This window comes from Perissodus microlepis, chromosome 23 (genome assembly GCF_051167445.1).
Source record: "Perissodus microlepis isolate ML-2025 ecotype Zambia chromosome 23, ASM5116744v1, whole genome shotgun sequence".
Classification (NCBI taxonomy): Eukaryota; Metazoa; Chordata; class Actinopteri; order Cichliformes; family Cichlidae; genus Perissodus; species Perissodus microlepis.
Genome location: NC_140482.1, coordinates 36,687,726 through 36,708,450, shown reverse-complemented (window position 1 = coordinate 36,708,450; position 20,725 = coordinate 36,687,726). Strand labels below are relative to the sequence as shown.

General features: G+C 38.3%; 1 protein-coding gene across 2 annotated transcripts; it reads right to left on the bottom strand.

Annotated features, from left to right (window-relative positions):
- Positions 1-3,623: 3,623 nt before the first annotated feature.
- On the bottom strand, positions 3,624-18,688 carry hook1 (hook microtubule-tethering protein 1). Of its 2 annotated transcripts, XM_084922188.1 has the most exons (22): positions 18,439-18,688; positions 15,501-15,586; positions 14,426-14,498; positions 12,810-12,860; positions 12,513-12,645; positions 12,205-12,272; positions 11,908-11,970; positions 10,890-10,973; positions 9,252-9,415; positions 9,032-9,172; positions 7,805-8,006; positions 7,526-7,636; positions 7,338-7,425; positions 7,186-7,252; positions 6,954-7,094; positions 6,730-6,817; positions 6,290-6,321; positions 6,099-6,181; positions 5,918-6,018; positions 5,739-5,840; positions 5,211-5,279; positions 3,624-5,119 (listed from the first exon to the last, which is right to left on the bottom strand). In XM_084922188.1, the coding sequence occupies exons 1-22, from the start codon at positions 18,481-18,483 to the stop codon at positions 4,961-4,963; spliced, it is 2,151 nt and encodes a 716-aa protein (XP_084778314.1). In that variant the 5' UTR covers positions 18,484-18,688; the 3' UTR covers positions 3,624-4,960. The 2 variants fall into 2 exon arrangements, with proteins under 2 accessions (XP_084778314.1, XP_084778315.1); XM_084922189.1 differs by lacking the exons at positions 15,501-15,586; positions 18,439-18,688 and adding an exon at positions 14,201-14,270 and having other exon boundaries at positions 14,426-14,491.
- Positions 18,689-20,725: the final 2,037 nt, after the last annotated feature.

Here is a 20,725-nt window from a genome sequence, read left to right as displayed (position 1 = left end):
GAAACTTTTCTTTAAAGGAGAATATGTCCAGCAAGGGGTAGCTCAAATCTGCTGCAACATTTTCTGATTGTTGCCATGGCTGTTTGGAGGTGCTTCCATGATGTGCTGAGCAGACGTCTAGTGCTATTAAGCACTGGAATACTCCCCAATGTGTGCACACACACACAGCTACATGCAAAGGTGGAAAGTAACGAATTACATTTACTTGCGTTACTGTAATTGAGTAGTTTTTTTGTGTATTTGTACTTTTTAAAGTCATTTTCCAAGTCGGTAATTTTACTTTTACTTAAGTATATATTTTAAAAAGTATTGTACTTCGCTACATTTTCAATCACACCCGTTACTGAGTAAATTAAAAGAACAAACAAACAAAAAAAACAACATTTCGCTTTGGAAATACTGCAGGGAATGATGGGTAGTAGAACAAATTAGCGTTGGGTCACGATAAAAATGGAGTCTGACATCGGTGGTACGGATCCAGCGAAAAAAGAAACCCCATCGAATTCTGCTGACCCTGAACTCGAAGAAACCGATGTGAACCCCTGGCCGTAATTAAGGGACAATTTCGGCTTCAAGTGCAAGAAAGGCAACAGCTTTATTATGCAGTGTAAGCTGTGTTTACCCAGAGAGACCGAGTTAGCAGCTTTTAAAAATTCCACATCAAACCTGCGCAAGCATGTAGAGGTAAGTTAAATGAAACTTGTACATTTATTTTAGCAAAAAAGGCTGTGCTCAAGTTAATCACATTAAGCTAAGACATAAGCTGTTATTGGGCACGTTGTTGTCCACGCAACTTAAAATATTTTTACTTGATTGGTAAATTGCCAAAAGAAAATGTGTTCACTTTTCCTGTTTGTTAATAATAATAATTTATTTTTAAAAAAATTAGTTAAATTAGACAGAAGACAGAAGCGGCTACTTTCTTACTTAACCCACATATGTTCACACTGCAGGCAAAAGAATAACATGTGCTATGTGCAGAGGTGTTTTTTTTTCTATTCTCAAACTGATCTCCCTGTTGGAGCTCAGTCTAGGGGGACTTATTTTTTTCTCCTTAATCTTTCCTCACGTGGTGCATTTTCCATCGTTATACCTCTCTGACCTGTCTTCCCCATGTGATGTTTGTGTAATGTATGTATGGTCGGAGGGTAAGATGACGCTGGCAAAGGTCGGCAACCTTAACCCAATTTCCTTCGGGGTCAAACTTCAGGATCAATAAAGTTTTATTGAATTGAATTGAATTGAATTGCTCCTCAAAATTAACAGAGCAGGGCCAAGTTTAAAAAATTAAAACACATTTTTATAGCAGCTGCCGTACAGCTCAATTCAGTACTTGTTCTCTTATTTGACAGTTTAAAACACATTCACATGTAAAAGAATTATATGGTTTTGACAGTTTGGTTGGTTGGTTTGGTGACCATTATCCATTTTGATGTATAGACTTGCAGTTTAACTGCCACTGCGCTTTAATTTGTAAAGTTTTTCTTTTAATTAAAAAACAACTACTTTGAGATTTATCCCATTGTCTTTTTTGCACTACTCAGAAGAGGCTGTCCTCCTGCTGACAAAAAAGTAACTATGTAACTTTTACTCTGAGTAAATTTTAAATGAGCTACTTTTTACTTTTACTTGAGTAAATTTTCAGACAGGTAATTTTACTTGTACTTGAGTAAAATTTCAGCAAAGTAATAGTACTTTTACTTGAGTAAAATATTTTAGTACTCTTTCCACCTCTGGCTACATGCACGTGCCCAGTTGAACCACAATACTTTTTTGTAAGGCTATATAAGATGGCACGTGTGCAGACATTAGTCAACTATGCTGCTTGTTGCTATACCTTTTATGTTTTCCACAAAAGTGCCAATAACTGTTCCCAAATGTTTTTTTTAGTCAGTGCTGGATGTGTGGAAGCTACGAACAAACTGATATACTAGACTACAACTGCTGTTTTTTAATTACAGTTGTTTTGCTGTGGTGAATAATTCTATTTACATAAATAAAGGTTAGGCCTTGAGGCGACTTTTGTTGTGATTTGGCGCTATATAAATAAAATTGAATTGAATTGAACTGATATACAGATTAGCTTTAAATGAGACGTTAAGCAGTTGTGTGTTACGTGACCCTTAAGTGTGAGTTTTAAATTGCATTCTGTTGTTTAATTTGCTTGTGAAAATTATCAATCAAGTTTTTATATACATATTTATATTGTTATTGCACCAACATTTCCTTTAAAGTAAACAGGTTCAAAGTCATCAAAAGATTTATCTTCCTAAATTTAAATAATGCAACTTCTGCATCACCAATTGGAAGTATTTTTATTTTGTTTTTACTGTTTATTCAAAATATCCGAGGCCTACATTTCAGAGACATGTACAGTTATTACCCCAAAACCGAGGAGGTCATTTCAACAATCAGTTGAAATTTATTATTCACAATTAAAATGCTCCGGTACTTATCCAACTAGTTCAAAAACTACAAACATTCAAGTTTTAAAATGTATAATATAGTACATAAAAAAACTAAAGTAAAAAGATAGAGCAACAAACTAAAAGCATTTCTATTCACAGAGTTCTTAACTGATCTGAATAGGAAAATTAGCAACCAATGCGGAAAATAAGTGTGATGCAAAGTCGTCTCTTGATTGCAGACATTGGCCATGATGTGCCCTCACACATCATGTAATATCAACACCCAACTCAAAAATAGAGACTAACTCAAAAGTGCCATCCAAACACCCTGGACTTCATTAATACTCCATGCTCCATCATCCATGCTCATTTCCCGGTAAAGGAGTCCTGCTGATGTTTACTTGTTTCTAATGGTCTAGAGCAGTGGTCCCCAACCCCCGGGCCTCAGACCGGTACCGGTCCGTGAGTTGTTTGGTACCGGGCCGCGAGAGTTGAGGCTCAGGTGTGAAATGTATGGTTTTCAGGGTTTTTAGCGTTATTTTGTTGTCGTTTTTATCGTTAACTCGGTTTTTCTGGGTCATTTCACGTGTGTTATGAATAAATCTTTTTTCGGTACCGGTACTAGTTTTATTTTGTTGTATTTATCCGCGACACCTTAAAGGCCGGTCCGTGAAAATATTGTCGGGCATAAACCGGTCTGTGGCGCAAAAAAGGTTGGGGACCGCTGGTCTAGAGCTGAGTACAGAGTAAAATGACTCAAACTACATGTACCGGAAGACTCGCAATTTTATGGCAAGGCTTGCTGAATTATACAATCTCGCCAAGAAATCTTCTATTTATCAAAGTGTAGCAAACAAAGAAGACTGTTGCAATTTCTTTGATATCAGCCTTTGGTTGGACTAGTGTTCAGTAAGACCTGAAAGTAGAAACTGAGGTGATAAATTCACAAACAACAGGCTTGAACAGTAAGTATTTGGGACCATTTTATCTGAGTGTATCTGAGCTACAGGTGAATGATCTAGCATCATCCACACACAACAGCAGGGTGAAAAATACAGTATGAAAATGCGAATTTGAATTATTCTGGAGCCTGAACTTTTGGCTCACAGCGATGATTTGCACACACCGACCACATCATCTGAAACCTTTGGTTTGTGTGGATAATGAGGATAGAGCTGTACACCCCCCGAGTCATAAAAGAATACAATATACATGTTTAGAAAAACAAAATGCATTTATTCACAAGAAATCCAAAAGCATTAAAATTTGAACTTCTTACAACCCAGAAAGTTTATAATGCCTTTCCCCTACACTTTTTTTAATCCATTTACTCACAGTTCTCTGTGCTGTGCTACACTTGATACCACCTAGTTTTAGGAGTCACTGCTTTTTAACATCAGAAATCTATAATCTTCATTCACTCAAAAGAAAAATCAAAGCGATATTAGATACTCCTACACAAAATTATAATAGAATCTAATTATGTGTTGTGAAACTAGTGCAGTTTAACTAGAAGGTGTAACAACAGGCAGCCAGAAACCAACAACCTGAAAGACAAATTCTGCTCCTCTATAGTGCTGTTAACCTCTGCTGACACTAAAGAGCCTGAATATATGTTCACGATACAACCTGATTAGAGTAAGAAAAAAAAATTCAAGTTACAATTTGAAGGTACTATATAAATGTTCAACCTGATTCTGACATTTGGATCAAAGGCTGGTGTTAAAATCATGTTTACATTACAGTTGTACAAATTTAGAGACTACAGTCTTGGATAGTCACTGCTAAATATGATTCAAGAAGGCCCAGCAGTTTTTACTGTGATCACATCACTCCCTGGAAATATAGAAAAATATTCCTGGATTTACTTTAAACTGTTTAGGATTTTCACAGCTTTACACAATGAGCTTTTTTCCGTTGTAGTAAAAATCTTTAAGTGGCTGAAGCATAAAAGCAGTTGGTGGCCAGCACCAGACACAGAACTGATTTTTCAAAGCTTCTTTGTGTTTTTCATCAGATGCTGCTGTTTGATGACCGTGTCACCATCACTGCATACTTTGACTGTTCAACTTGGACGTATTTCAACACTCATCTAAAGTTACAAGTTCTCGGCTTTAGTGTTCATTAATATCACATTCGTTAAAACGAGTGGGCTCAAACTCTATATTAAATATTGTTAAGCAGTCAGTTATGTTTCTCTTAGTCCTGACAGGAGATAAATGAGCTGATTATAACAAGTATTCAGCTGCACAGCAAAGCAAAGACAGGGTAGAAATGTGTTCTAGTCTACTCTAGAGTTGGTGAATTGTGCACTGCTTGAGTTAACAGTAGGTTAACTTTCTATCCAGGTTCAATGTACAGTAGGAGAGCATAAATATCATCAGGTGGGTGACCTATTGGATGAGCCGATGCTCACTGATCCCAATCAGCATTTCATTGACCCCTCCCTGTCTTGAGAGCAGATGTGTTTAAGGTCACTTATGGGAGGGAGTGATGCTTATAGATTTTTCCTTAGCTGAATTAAAGGGAGACATTTGGCTCTGTGACACAGTCTACTTGGAGGTAGTGGCAGGCACGCTGATTGAAAGTGCCCGGCGGGGGGCATTTGAGATTTGCCGTTGCTGTGTCAGAAAGGACTGACCGGGGGACAGCATGGAGGCAGTGCGGCCCCCGAGACGTGATTCGATGGCCAGCTTCTGAAAGTTCAGACTCTGAGTACAGAAAGAAGACACTGAGTGAAGAAGAGGCAGTAGGTAAATATGTAACTGACCATCTTGCAGGCAATGTACCATTTTACTTTACCTTGTTATACCACGCCGTGACAATCAGCTTTTCCTCATACTCTCTCAGCTTTGCCTGCTCACACTGACGCTATGAGACAAATAACCAAAAAATGTCAGTCCATTTAAATGAAAACATAAAATAAAATGAAATAAACAACCCTTCAACTTAAAACAAGCAGTAAGCAGTAATGTTTTCATATAGCAATCAAAAGCTTTTCCACATCACTTCTTTCACACCAGAAAGACCCCCACAGGATAAATGAACCAATTTCAGATCTTTGCCCTAAAAGTGAGGCAACGGGAGGTAATCTTATTTACTGGTTTCGGAAATGCAAGAAGGGAAAACATTACTGGAACTTTATAATGGAAAAGCTAGAGACTGCCATATTCAAAAACCTGGAAATTTATGGCTTACATAAATTTTCTCACACTGTTGTTGATATCTGTATATTCTGATACAGAGTTTCTTCTCTGCAAACTGACTCAGTTTAGGGAAAAATGTAGTAAACATAACTTCAGTTTGAACAAGATTAAAATGCAGATTTACTTCCAAGCTGAGAATCTGCTTGTCTCGGTCTGCAACCTGGTTCTTCAGAGCCTGGATCTCAGCAGTAGCAGGATTCAGCTTAGGGTCCAATGCTCGGATCACCTACAGTAGGAACAAAGGAAATGAAATACTAACACAGACAATACTCAAAGTAACGAAACATGAATAATATTACCCACACTGCGAGCTTTCTCCAAATACATCTTGTATCTCTCCTCCATGGCTCTCATGTCATCATCCTTCTTCTTAAGAGCAGCCATCAGCTCATCCACCTTCAGAGCTTTCAAATAAAATAGCAACACTTATAACTAAGCCATCACTTTGTGTCTAGTGTTGATAATGACGCAGCGTGCAACTTACAGGTTTGAGTGTTGTCCGGCTGAAGGTCCTCCAGCAGCTCTTTCTTCTTCATGATTTCATCCTGGGCCTCGTTCAGTTGGACCCTGAAGGGGAAGAAAAATGCTGCTTCTTTACCTCCCTCTACTGGAAAACATAGAAATTCATTTTGCACCCCTCAGTTATTTGTCAAAGCTCAGACCAGCTGCACTTACATGTGTGCATCAAGTTTCCGCTTCAGGTTTGACTGAAAATGAGAAAATAGAAGTACAAGATTAAATGTGGTAAAGGAATTTCATTCTGGATGGCAAAATAAATAAAAGGATTTCCCCTGACACACTCACTCTAAAGTAAAAACTAACAATCAAGGCGTGATTGAACTGTGCTGGCTCTTTAAGGTGTTTTCTGAAAAAGTTAATTTGGCCTTTCTGTTCTTGAATTTAACCAGAGGTTTGCATCTTGCTGTAAACCATCTATGTGAATGTATACAAATGGCTGTAATTACAGTGCATACATCTTTCTCTACCAATACCAATCTACCTACCTTATATAAAGTGATTTTCTTTTGTAATACCCTGTCAGCATCAAATATACCAGGCTAACATTAACTCTGCATTTTCTCTGTACTAACGCCAGCCCATTTGGGCAAACTTACATCATCAGGCTTGGATGCCTGGCTCTGCAAAGCCTTTTGAAGGTCCTCAACCTGCTGCTGCAGCTCACCGACCCGTTCTCGGCTCAATCTGAAGATTAACCAGAATGTAGAGGAATGAAAGGTTAACATCCAGATCAAATACATTTGATAAATGATGAAAATACATCAAACTAAATGTATGGAGAGAACAGCTTCCATCACATCTATCAGTGCTTGACAGAAACCTGTTTTCAGTGTCCAGTTCACTGCGAGTCTTGTGTGCTTCCTCCAGCTGGGCCTGCAGAGAAGCGATCTTCTCACGCTCATATTCTTCCTGCTGCACTCTCAACATCTTATTCTCATGCTGCAGCCGGATGAACTTTTCTCTGAACAATTACACACACATAAGTCACACACATCAGTTTGGTGGGAAAAGTAGAAATCTTATTAAGTGCAGCAACAGCAGTAAGATACTACCTGTACTCAACGGGCATCAACTCAGCAGCCAGGTTATCATGACTGGGGCTGCTAGAGGGAAGCATGCCTATATGAAATAAGCATGCAAACTTCAGATTACCATAGCAACACCACAATAACTAATGTCAGGTATGACCTTTCCTATAGGATACCTGCTTGGGAGAGTTGGTGCTGCTGAGCTTGAGTGCATCGAAGCTCCTCATTGATTTCCTTCAGAGAATCTCGCTCAATGATGATCCTCTTGTGGTGGTGAAGAAATTTTTTAACAATGTTAGGAGTTTTATCACAGCTAGAAGAAAATTATTACTTTATTATTGCTAACAAAAAAATGCTGCTAAACCTCTTTTTCTTTCGTTGCAGTTTCATGTTTCTCCTCCAACTTCTTCATCTCAAACGCCAGGTTGTCTGCTCGCCTCGTCTCCTCAGACAACTTCCTGTGTAGCTCCTGGACCTAAATAAATGAAAATGTAATAATATAAATTCATCCACCACCAGACACATTATTGCTCATAAAATGCCAATAAATGTTATTATTACAAACAAATGATTATATTGTGAGATTTATAATTTGTGTGGATTTTGGATGAAATTTCGAGCTGTGCTTTTGCATGTCATTTACCTGTCTCTTGTATGTCTCGAGCTGTGCACGGGCAGCGTTGGCCTTGCGCAGCTCTTCCTCCAGACTGACTGTGTTTTGCATGTAAGTCATGTTGTTTTCCTCCAACAGTTTCATCTGCCTCTTTAAATCACCCAGATTCTCCAGCTTGCGCTTGTACGTTTCCACCGAAGCCTCCAGCATCACCACCCGATCTGAGCAGTTCCTATACAGCACATGGGAAAACTGAAATGTACAGTACTGCAGCACATATCTCAATTTACTGTGCCTGGAATAAGCAACATTTTAATACAGATATTAAGATCACTGCATACTTTAAAACTACCTCTTTAATTAGTTACATATTAAATATCGTAAAACAAACATTTTCCTACGCAAGAATATGAAGGACTGTAAAATATCGTCGCCACACATTTGAGTCTCCATTATAACCGTGAACAAGAGCGTCTTCAGAAATAACACTAAGGTAGAACGTTTTGATCCAAGGTAAGCACCTTTTGTGTTAAACTTAAAGGATCTCCCAGTGCTTGCGTGAGAGATCAAAGAGCTCTAGTTTCAAAAACCTGCTGATTATCTAGTCTCAGGACACTCTTACAAAAGAAATTCGAAATCTCATTGTTTCACTTCCTGTAACATTATCGATTAAGAATTAGTCATTTACTGGAATGAGATAATCTGTACCGGTGTTACACCGATTTCATGCCAGCAAAATTACACCCCTTATTGTTAAGGTCAGAAACTCAAACATCAGCCAGTTTCACTCATTGAAGGGTGGGGCCTTACTGCCTCTACTAGTTTCGCAGCAGGAGGCAACAGAAAGTGGCTGCTTGTAAACGGTCCTTCGATTACTCCCTTTAGAGGTCACCACAACAGATCATCTGTCTCCATCTGAGTGTATCCCTAGCATCATCTTCCTTCACACCAACCTTCTGTGTGTGTTCCGTCGCTATATCCATGAATCTTTTTTGTGGTCATCCACTTTTCCCTTCACCTAGCAACTCCATATTCAACATTGTTTTTTCATTGTAAGCACTAACCCTCCTCTACATATGTCCAAATAATCTCAGCCTTGCCTCGCTAACTTTTTCTCCAAACCAATTTAAGTTATCCAACTGATGCAATCATTTCTAATCCTGAGCCTGAAATGCATTTTTATTTTACTGAATTTGTATGATCTTACCTCTACACAATTTAATACTTTAATGAATCTGTTGTATCACAGACACAAACCTCAGCACATCCAGTTCATCTTTGAGAGCTCGCGATTCTTCTGCCAAGCTGGTGAGCTCATCGTTTCGGTGCTGAACTTCTATCAGCTGCTTCTCCAGCTCCTCACAGTGGATCCGATAGTCATCCTTAGCAGCCTCCAGCCTAGAAAATGCATAACACATCATTGTTTTGTTTTCACCATAAGGAGGTTCATCAGCCATTTCAAGAGGAAAGGACAAACCTGAAGTTCTCCTCCTGCAGTGTTTCTAGCTGTTGCTGTAACTGACTGTGTTTTCTTCCCGACGGCGTGCTTGGATCATCAAATGTGTCCAGCTGATTAGCTCGGTCTGTTAGGACGTCATTCTCAGCCAATAAGCTGTTCCGTTCCTCTTGAAGAACAGCCACCTGTGCAGGGAAAGTAAGGTGAGCGAGCCATTCCCACAAGTAGTTTTAAAGTTGAACTGGTTTCATCGGGGGAAAAAAATATGACATTAAATATCTTCATTTATTTCATGCAAAGTAAAATGTCACAACATCATCGCATCAAAAGATACACCACTGCCATGAGAATTTACTTTCCCAGCTGTTAAAGCAAACAGTGCAGTTAATCCATGCTGAAAGCAGAGCACAGACAAAGTGCACTTTAAGCAAACATGTTAATGCATGGTTAGTTTTCATTCTAACTCACCAGTACCTCAAAGCTGGTTGCCAGTTTATGAAACATTAGTTTGAGAATAACATATCACTGTTTAAATTCCTATCCTTACAACTTATCTACAACTAAAGTTGAGATATATGTTCACTATTATTCTTATTATTATGAATACCAATCAGGTACATGACTAAAAATCACAGGTATAATTTTAGTGATCTCATTATAGTGCAGAGTTCTGCTAGTAGACCTTTGATTCTGACCTTCATGTGCATTTTTCTTTGACTGATGCAACCTTTCGGCAGGATGCTGCAGACTATACACCCATGGCAACAGGCGTCCTCGAAGACAACAGCATTTCCAAACGCAAGGGTAAGTGATAAGGAGCCTACTACCAATGTAAGATGTCAAAACCTCTTACTGTGCGTGTAAAATATTTACAAAATGCACTTTCAATTTATCTACTACCACCAAACAAAACCATGTAAAATAAAATTATTTAGTAACTCTGTATGGCCTGTTGTAAGCTAACTTAAAGCCATTTATTTTGATAGTTTGAATCTTTAAAACAACACCTAATTAGTAACACAGCACATCAGTACAAAAGACCCATATACATTACAAAATAATGTAATGCTGCTTTTCTCAAAAGAATATGGCAAAGTCTTTAGGTTAACTACTGGAAAAACAGTAAAAATTATTAAATAAACATTGCGTGCCCTGTGTCAAACAGAATTCCACCTGAACCGTCTGTTAGCAGAGTTAGAGTACAAATATTTAAGGAGCTCGTTTAGTTGAGTTTAGTTGCGCGGGACAGACAACCATGTTATACTTACCTCGCTACGATCAGAGAAGAGCAAGACTGGAAACAGAACAAATCAATCTGTCGAGAGTCCAGTTGAACAGTTGATCAGTCCCTATGCTAAAATTAGTCTGCCTGTTCAGTGATGAATGAGGCCTTGTAGCAGTGGCAGAGCATGGGCTGAATGCCACGGTAGGACAAGCTGAGCCCAGACTCTAAGCTCATGGTCATTCTGCCACAGCAGCTCCACACAATGGAGCAAAGCATTACACAATTCCTGTTTATACTGTACATAGACATGTATGTGTGGAGACATAGAGACCTGAATATCAGCAAAGTAAGGCAAAAGAGCGCTAGTCAACCAGATTCAAGAATATTTCTCAATAGAAATTCTCCTTGGCTGTGTGTAACAGGTCTGCACTCACCTGTAGGTCCAGCTCTTGACATCGGTGGGTTAGCGCTTCCTTCTCTGTCTGAAGTTCAGCGAGGTCCTCAAGAACTTTTTTCAGCTGGACACATGAGGATTTAGAAGTTAAATTATCGAAGAGAGACACTGATGCGATTCTCACATGGATCAGAAAAAGCAAATATTAAATGGCTAAGTTTTTCTTAAAAAAAAGAAAGAAAAAAAAAAAGCTAAGTTCAAGAACTAAGCATAAAATGCATTACTCATAAAATCGATACAAAACCATTAATGTTCCCTGATTCATTTTCCCATTGAAGATGCAGATCTCCAGCGCTACATGTGCAGTTCATGTCAGTACTTGAGCTGTGGTAGTCTCTGCACAGTGACAATGTTCTTCCGCAAACACATCAAGGAAAATAAAGGCTCAAGTTACAGAAATAAGTTGGGTGGACTCCTTTGAAATGGCAATATTATCAGCAGCTGTGATGCCAACTGCCTGACAAAAGTTACATTACTGACTTGTGCAGTTTGCACAGTACAGTAACGCTCCAAGAACAAGTCAATAAACTGACAAGCTGAACAAGCCAGCAATTTAAATTACATACACAGGTCCTTTGCTTGACTTAGCACAAGCAAATTAGAGTAAGCTGAACTACTTTAGACTTTATGCATGTTAGAAAAAACATAATATTAAATACAACTAAAGTTTTAAATTATGAGGTCAGTATGTGTGCAAGTAATATCTATGAGCCAAACGCTGAGGTTGCAAGAAGCTCTAAAGGAACATTTTAACTGCAAAGAAATAGAGGAGTGGCTGTCACTCAGGTGGCAGATCAGGTCGTCTACCAATCGGAAGGTAGGTGGCTCAATCCTAGTCTGCTCCGGTCCACATGTCACAGTATTCTTGAGCAAGATACTGAACCCCGATTTGCCCCCCGATGCATTCACATCCACCATATCGCACCAAATGGGCATTAACAATGCATTTAGCAACACACTTTCTTTCAGAATGAGTGGGATATAATAATAATACTAACCTGCTGTTCCAAGTTCCCGGACAGCTCTGCTCCAAATGTGGTCTTGGTCTCTTTACTCATGAGCTGAAGAGGAAAATGGAGCAGAGTTTATTACATACACTAACTGAAAAAGCTGCAAAGCCTCAACCTATTTCAGCTTATGCAAGCAAATACTCGAACCTCCTTCATACACTATTGCTGCTGCTGAAACAGTTACTGTTATTTAAAATGGCAGAACTGCTCAGCAAAGCTGTTTCTGAGTATCCTTAATACAGCTAATTTGTCAGAGCAAGTAATGTTGTATTAAAACAGGCTGACCTCCTGGATGGCTGTCATGACAACATGCTGCACAGACTCCTCCAAGGTCATGATGATCTGAATGTATTCTGGTGATATAATGAGGGAGATTAAATCACACAAACGTACACACCATTGTAATATTTTGTCAAACTACCAAATGCAGCACCTGTCCTCACTGGTTTCTAATCTAGGCCATCTCATAGACTCCATCTTTGTAAGTGACATGTTACAACATTTTTATTTTTTTTACATTTTGCTCCTGAAAAATGTATTTAATTGCTTACATGAGTGTAGAGATTATGTGTAACACACAAGCAGCAACATACCCTGTTTGCGCTCACATCTGACTGCACAGCCCAGTATAAGCTGCAGAAGTCTCCCCAGTTCAGTGGGGTCTGAATGCTCTGCCACCAGTGACACATCTGGCAAGGGAAAATCTGAAATTTCCTGGGATAAGACCTGAAGGTGCACAGAAAATAAAAGCTGCACATTAACTTTTCACTAAAGCTTTTCTCTAAGATGTAGAAAAGCCGTAAACAACTGTTTATAGGTTTTCAGATTCTGTAGTCGTCTCTACCAATGACTTAACATCTCTGCATAAACAAGGATTACATACTTCATACCTCATTATAATAGTCAACCACCATCTGAAGTATCTTTTTCAGGTTGTTCATCTGAGGAAAGATATAAAATATTCTCATATTTGTTTTATATCGATCAAAATGAACAAACAACAATGGAAAACAATATACGTTCATGCAGACCAAAAGAAAAAGAGAAACTTTTCAATCACACATTTGAAAATGTCCTTTTTCATGGCAGATATTTTGAGTTGCATAGTAGATTAAGTTAATGTTAATGATAACGCTTAAGACCAAATTAGGTCATTTAATCGCTCATCATCAAATTTCTGCTCAGCCACCTCTGATTTTCCTGAAAATCTTATGGTTTAAAATCTAAAATTATATAGCAATTGCAGTCAACCTTCAGGTCATGTATCAAATCCTTGTAGATAATTATCTATAAATATCCTTTTATTTTTTTTAAAAGGCCTGTCCATCTACTGTAAAGCTTTATTTTTGCACATTGAAATCTGAGGCAATTTTTGAACTTGAATATATCTCAAAAACTATTTTGAGCCTAAAAAAGCCAAAAATTTTCACTGGTTGCTCTATAAAAATGAATGAGTAATTTGAGACACATAAATAAAAAATGTTTGCATATTTGCCAGTTAAAATATGAAAAAAGGAAACATTTCTGTAAAGTCCCATATTTTATGACACGACAATAAAAAAAAAGGCACATTGCAGGAGATAATTTCTGAAGAGTATAGAGTTGTATTTAACAATAATTCAAAAAAATGAATAAAACAAGTACAATACTATTTAACATGAAATTCTTATTCACAAATATTAAGAAAATCTTATTTACATTCAACTTTCATGCTGGACTGATCAAGAAAATGACAAGAATTTTTTTTTTTTTGGACCATAACATTTTAAGAAAAATCTGAAATGTTCAGGCAAAAGATTTGAGATGAATGACCCACATGTAAATAAGACTTCTATTATATGCACAATAAAGCAACGATCCCCAAACCCCAGGCCACGGACTGGGACCGGGCCACGAGAGTTGAGGCTCAGGTGTAAAATTCATGGTTTTCAGGATTTTTATAGTTTTTATCATTAACTCGGTTTCCTGGGTCTTTTCCCATGTGTTATGAATAAATCTTCTTTTGTTGGTACCGGTGCTGGTTTTATTTTGTTGTATTTATCCGAGACACCTTAAAGGCCGGTCTGTGAAAATATTGTCGGACATAAACTGGTCCGTGGTGCAAAAAAGGTTGGGGACCGCTGCAATAAAGGATGTGTCCATGAAAAAAAGCATTCAGGGGAGAGGACAAGGCAGCAGCAGGGAAAGCATCACAACCAAATCAATGTAGAGAAAATGGCTTTTTTTTTTTTTTTTTTTCCCATCCTTACACTTTACAGCTGACATATTTGGACAAACATACATGCACACTTTCACCAGAAGAGTCAGAGCGCAGAGTCAGAGTGCACGCTTAAGCAGAACCCCTGGAGCAGCTTGGAGATCAGTGTCATGGACAGTTTGGCAGGTGTGGAGCAAACAAAGGATTTAGCACACAAAGGGTTCAGCAAATTAGAAAAAAATTTAAAATTTAAAAAAAAAAACCCAAAGTGAACAAAAAGCAAACATGGGGCATGGTAGTACTTTGTACCTTTAATCTCCAGTTGTCTTCAACATCCGTTTTGATACGACTGAGCCATCCATCAGTGAACCATGCAGGGTCTCTGAAGCACAGAGATGATAAGACTTATTCTACACAAGAGTCCTTGTTTAGTAGTGTACAGTTCACATTCTTTGTTAGATATCCATGTTATGTGCAAGAAATTTCTGAAATAAATGCTACAACCTTTTCTACTCAAGCTGTTTAATTTCTACAACTGCCAGCATTAGATGAGATACAACAGGCAAGTTCTTTTATTCAGCTGTGGGTTGTACATGGGGAAGAGCCAGATAGAATTTAATTAGGTGAAAATGGGTTTCCATAGAAGAGACACTTGACTTTTAGAACAACTCTGTCAGGCAAAAGTGGCAAAATTGTTTCTGTAATAGAAGAAAATGTTTGAATTCTAAACTAACCCACTGATTGTGGATTATATGAGTAAGCTATTATCTTATTGGAAATATCTGACATGTGATAGGTGAGAGCATGCAAACTCCATTCTCGCTCTCAGAAATATCACACAAAGCTATAATTGTGCAATTAACTGAAATTGATATTCACTTACAATTAAAACCTCCAACAAGTGATTGAAATGGTGCTTTCACTTTGCCTTTCCTTTACAGTGGGGCACTTTCTCTGTTCTTTGTTAAACTAAAAAGTTTAACAAATGCACTTCATTTTAAGTTAATTTTTTGTGATAAATAATCCTCATCATAATTGTGATTAAGATTGTTGCCATAATTAAGCAGCTCTACTTTGTACCCAAAATGTTCTTGCTGTGAGGGGTCATTGTCAATGACTACAATGTGGTGCTGGCCAGAAATGTAATAAGATAAGATCAGCAGTTTTCTTTTTGTTTGTGTGCACTTTAAAGCATAAGTACCCTTTCTCTCTATAGTAGAGGAACTAATGAGGGCATGAGAGCAAAAGAAAAATGCAAGCACGCTATCCCAACTCTTCCAGCAGTGCACGTTTGACTTAATGTGGAGCAGGCAGGAGCATGTGTGACATGAATTACTCAAGCTTAACGAAACTGGCTGGAAATAAATAAAGCATGTGCTCTCACATCTGATGCAGAGCCTGTGACATTGCTGCTCCAGTGGTCAGCTCCTCCACTGTTTGGCAGGGTGCAGGAGTGTTGAAAGTTTGCAGCTGAGAGGCAGAAAACAAAATAATATTATGATGACTGATAAACCAAGGGAATAATGTAGTAGTGCACCAGCAAATATATTTTAAAGACTTTAACTACAACATTACAAAGATTCTGAGATGCCATACAGTGCTGTGAAGTATTTTCCCCCTTTCTATTTTTTACTTCTTTGCATATTTGCAAAGAAATTTTTACCTGTTTTAGATCAAATAAATATTATTATAGAAAGAACCCTTTAACAGAACAAAGCTATTTAAACATACCTGGACATACCTGAAAAGTAATTGCCCCTTAAACCTAATAACTAGTTGCACCACCCTTAGCAGCAAGAACTGCAAGTATTTGTGTTAAGTGACAATGAGTGTCTCGGGTTGCTGTGCAGCAGTGATTCTTAAAGTGTGGGCCAGGGCCCCCTGGTGGGCCACAGTAATAACAGAAATTCAGTGTGAAATTACTCACAAGTATGTACAGTAACATGTTTATATAAATGTATTTATTTATATAAAAAGGTGATTTAAAACTGGTAACAGAACATTACTCTGACCTAAATTTACTATTATTGAAGTTTGTGCTGCAGTGGCAAGTGGGTCAAACGTTGGCCTTTATACTTTGCATATGACTGGGTAGCATTAGCAATTTATAGCCACTTATTTTATTTATTTTTTTATAAAATTTGCGTGGAAATTGAGCACTGTTTCATATTTTGTAAAGAGTACAGATTTAATGATGGCAGGCCCCTCTGGAATCTTTCATTTTTAAATGGGCCGCAGCACTCTTAACTTTGGGAACAGCTGCTGTGGAGGAATTTTGGCCAACTGTTCTTTGCAGAATTGTTTGAATTCAGCCACAAACTAATTGTCGGAGCAGAATTTATGTCACCATCAAGTTGTCCAGGTCCTGAAGCAACAAAGCAACCATCACACTACCACCACCACCACCACGTTTGACTGTCGACATGATGTACTGTTTTTGAAATGGTATCATAGTTTTATGCAATGGGATGCAAACATTTGAAAAGGTTCAATGTGTCTTGTATATTTCTCCAAAAGTCTTGGACATGTGAGACAAGCCTTTGTTTCCTTTTTGGTCAGCAGTGGTTTTCTCCTTGGAACCTCCATGGATGGCATTTTTGCTCAATTTCCTTCTTAATTGCAAAGATCAGCCTTGACTGATGCAAGGGAAACGTGCAGTCTTCCAGGTTCCTGGTTCTTTTGTGACCTTCATGATGAGTCATTGATGGATTATTGATGATAATTTTGGTAGGCTTACCACTGTTCACTACTGTTCCAAGTTGTCTCCATTTGTGGATAATGGGTCTCACTGTGGTTCGCTGCTACCTTTTGAGACTTTTTAGCCTGTTTCATCTTGTCAGACAGGTTCCATCTAAGTGCTTTTGTGATTTAATAGTGAAATTAAACTCAGGCTTCCAAAACAAATTTGGTTAATCACAGTTAATTATGATTTAAAAGGAGGGGGAGGGGCAATTTCTTTTTCAACATCAATAAGCCAAGTAGGTTTGAAAACTTTTTTCCCTTAACAAATGAAATCATTATTTAAAACTGCACCTTTTTTACTGGGCTTATCGTTGTCTAATATTAAAATGTGATGATCTGAAACATCATGGGACAAAAAAACAAACAAAAAAATTTTTTTTTAAAGAAATCAGAAGGGTGGCAAATAGTTTTCACTGCACTGTAGTTGTTTCAAAACCCCTACAGAGAATAAGGAAAGATGAGAGGACAGAATAAGACACATCATCACTTTGCACTGTTTCATTTGTATTCTTCTTTAGTCTTGTTCGTCTCATTTATAGCAGTGTTTTTTACTTTTCTACATTTGCAAAAGGTTTCCAAAGTCAAACCACTGAGTTAAAAAAAACAACAACTCAATATTGACTAAAACAATTCCAATTATAACGTTTCCCATAATCGAGCAGCACTAGGACATAGAAGAAATGATAAATGTTTAGGGCAGGATGTACAGGGACACACAGGACAACAGTGGCAAAGAAACCACAGCAGACCCAAGTAAAGACAAAGGCTTTCTTGCTTACATGATAATGTAAATAATTCAAGCAGCAGCCACGGTGTACGGTTAATTCTCCCAGTCGAATATCAATATCCTTCCGCAAGAACAGTGCAGCTATAGCCACGATAAAATTTAAAGACCACCAAGCACGGTTTTGAAGAGTTTATAGGAAGTTTTACTCCCTTCATGGGACACCTTTACACATTTTCTTGTTTTTGGCATTGGGTAAGTTGACCCGTTACTTAGTGACACTGCTGTTCAAAGTTACGGGTTCAACAAAGTGGCTTACTGACAGACACAGCAATCGTGGATCCTGGACGAGATCTCATTAACTCAGCGCTTATCCTATTACTAACCACAAGACAGGCAGCAAAACTGTTTGTAATCTGTGAGCGCAAAGTGCCTTATTACTTGCTGCTGTTTGCTACATTTAAGCAGTTACATAACATTAGCAAAAATCCAAACCGCGACATTCCGCAAATACCCCCCTGGTTAATTGGATTAGCAGCCCGAGTCTTGCCAAGCCACATAAACTAGAGGATTGTTATCTTTGCACCTGCTAGGTGTTAACTTTACATTCAGCAGACTGCAGGACCCCCCGCCCCCAGCTACATTTCCTACCTATGGGGTCACAGAGACTAACAACAGCTGCACAAGAAGCTAATCTCTCTAATAACGACCTTATTCTGCCATTACACCGTCCGAACAAATCGTCAGATTTCCTTCATTTTCTCTCTAGTTTCTTTCGTTGACACCCCCACCAGCTACGAACAGGTGACTTAAATCCCTTCCGCGGTTTCGGCGACACATTCACAAATAGACTCACCCATATTATGAGGCTTTCGACCAGCTCCGTTTTGTTTTTGTCCATTTGTTGCCTTTTAGCTTAAAGCTAAAATATTTCTTCCTCCACCTGTCGGCAAAGCTCTTCCGCTCTGTCCCTCAGCATTTGACCTCACCTGCTGCCAAAGGTGGCTATCTAACGTCAGATACGTATTTTGAAGACGAGTGAAGACCTGTCTGACCTAAGTTTGCGTAAGATGTACGCGAATAGCGTAGCTTCTTCTTCTTGCTTACAGGTTGGGTTGTTGCGAAGTGAGAGGGTATCTAAGCAGAAACCAATCGGTATTAAGATCGGGGATGATTGACGGCTGTGACTCCACACTCTGGCCAATCAGACAGCTTGATTTGAAATTCGTGTACGCCTCAATTATCTGCACAAAATAAACACATTTTTTGTCCGCTCAGTCGTTTTCTTTGCCCACCGATATTAGGGAACAGGAAAACAAAAAGTTATTAGAAGAAAATGGAGCGTGGCTAATTTAGTATTATTTATTGTGTTCTATAAAGGTTACAGTATCCATTTCCCCCAAATGAGGTCGTCATTTCACCTGCAGTTAACAGTTAAGTAGTAAAAACCCTGCTCGAGGCTACAGCATCATGACTAAAGTCTTTATACACTGATATGATAACTTAAGGAGAAACCAGACAGTATCGAATTCCCAAAAATACAATCAGATTTGCAGGCAAAGGTAAATATTTCAAACTATTTGCTGCTTGAAACAAGTCACAACCAAAACCATGTAAAAAGTGATACTGAGCAAGAGATAGTGGCCCAAACATAAATGTGGCTCAAGCTTGCTCAGCCAACATCTCTTCACTGCAGTTTATATCATGTTTGGCTTCTCTGCTTTAAAATATTTTATTATCACACCCAACAAATTAAAAATCCTGCACAGCTAATTTTCTTAGCAGAGCTTTAAGATAAATACTGTTGGAATGATAATCCCTAGGACACGTTTTATTGGCTATACAAGTATTTCTGTAATCTGCACTGTTCCCAAAGAGCCACTAAAACCCTGGCAGCATGTCAGCTACTCTCTGCCAGTAAATCATTTCCCATGAAGGCAATACATTTCTCAAGTTACCCATTTATTTTATGCCTCACATGAGGTTGTGTCTAGTTGATATGAAATCTTCTCTGTGTCACATGCTTTCCCAAGCCACACCATGGAAAATTACAAACAAATCTTAAAGAGCACCTATTATAAGGGGATTGTTACATCACTCAGCAAGTAACCTAATGATCACAAATCAAAGCTAAAATTTGACACACTCATAAAATAGTACGTGCTTGAACTGACTCTGGACTTTACCCATTAAACTCTCTTTGGATGAGGACCTCATTTATCTCCTGATTTCTGCCACTCAGACCTTGACCCTATAGTGGCTATTTTTAGAGGATTTGATCCACATGAACTTCCCTTTTTTAGCATCTAAGGTATGGTGAAGTGCCAGGGCAAATATTTGACAAGATATTTCTGCAATAGCTGCCTTGGAAAAGTACGTGATGGCTGTCACAACATTTGGCACTACCAGACAGGTTGCTTTGCCACAAATATTTGCCACAGTAAGTCAATGCTATGTTCATGTAGTACTCTGTTTTTAATGGTTTTACTATCCACCGATTTAGACATTTCTTCCTTTCACATTGCAACTTGGATTTGGATCAAAGGATCAGTTGAAGTACCCTTAGTGTAGTAATATAAAAAAGCATTGCATGGACAAGGTTTTGGCTAAGTAAACTCTGGGTAAATTATTGGCAAGTTCAAATATAACCTACTTAAACAAAGCGTAGGAGGAATCTCTTCTGGCTTTGATCTGGTCATGCGACCCAAACCAGTTACCTCTGGCCAGACTGAAGGGACAAATATGTTGATTTTTTTTCTCATTTTTTTGTATTTATTTGAGACTAAAGGTTGACAGCTGCCTATTTTAAAGGGAAGTAAGTGAGTTTTGTACAAAGCACCAATGTATTGATCTGACCACAATGCTGTCCCCTTTAAGTAGAAAGACTCACAGGCCAGCTGATATTGGAAAATGTAGTTGATCATTAACAGGGAGCTTCAGTTTATTTTGTTCAGTGATGCTGTTGGGCAGCACTTCACTTCCTTCTAGAAGACACTGATTATCTATCTGCCTAACCTCTATACACCCGTGCAACAGATTTAAGTCCAGGTGAGTCTTTTTTCCAATGTTTTCTGTAATAGAAATATGATTTTATGATTGCCTTACCAAATTGTTAGAGAAGGTTTGGGGGAATTTGTTGAGTG

Excerpts from the sequence above, each read along its gene's own strand:
- hook1 (XM_084922188.1), bottom strand. The coding sequence starts at position 18,483 with ATGGACAAAAACAAAACGGAGCTGGTCGAAAGCCTCATAATATGG. Across the intron at positions 10,974-11,907 it reads CCGGGAACTTGGAACAGCAG|CTGAAAAAAGTTCTTGAGGA; the intron begins GTTAGTATTATT and ends TCATGTGTCCAG. Across the intron at positions 8,007-9,031 it reads GATGAACTGGATGTGCTGAG|GAACTGCTCAGATCGGGTGG; the intron begins GTTTGTGTCTGT and ends TGTGCTGTATAG.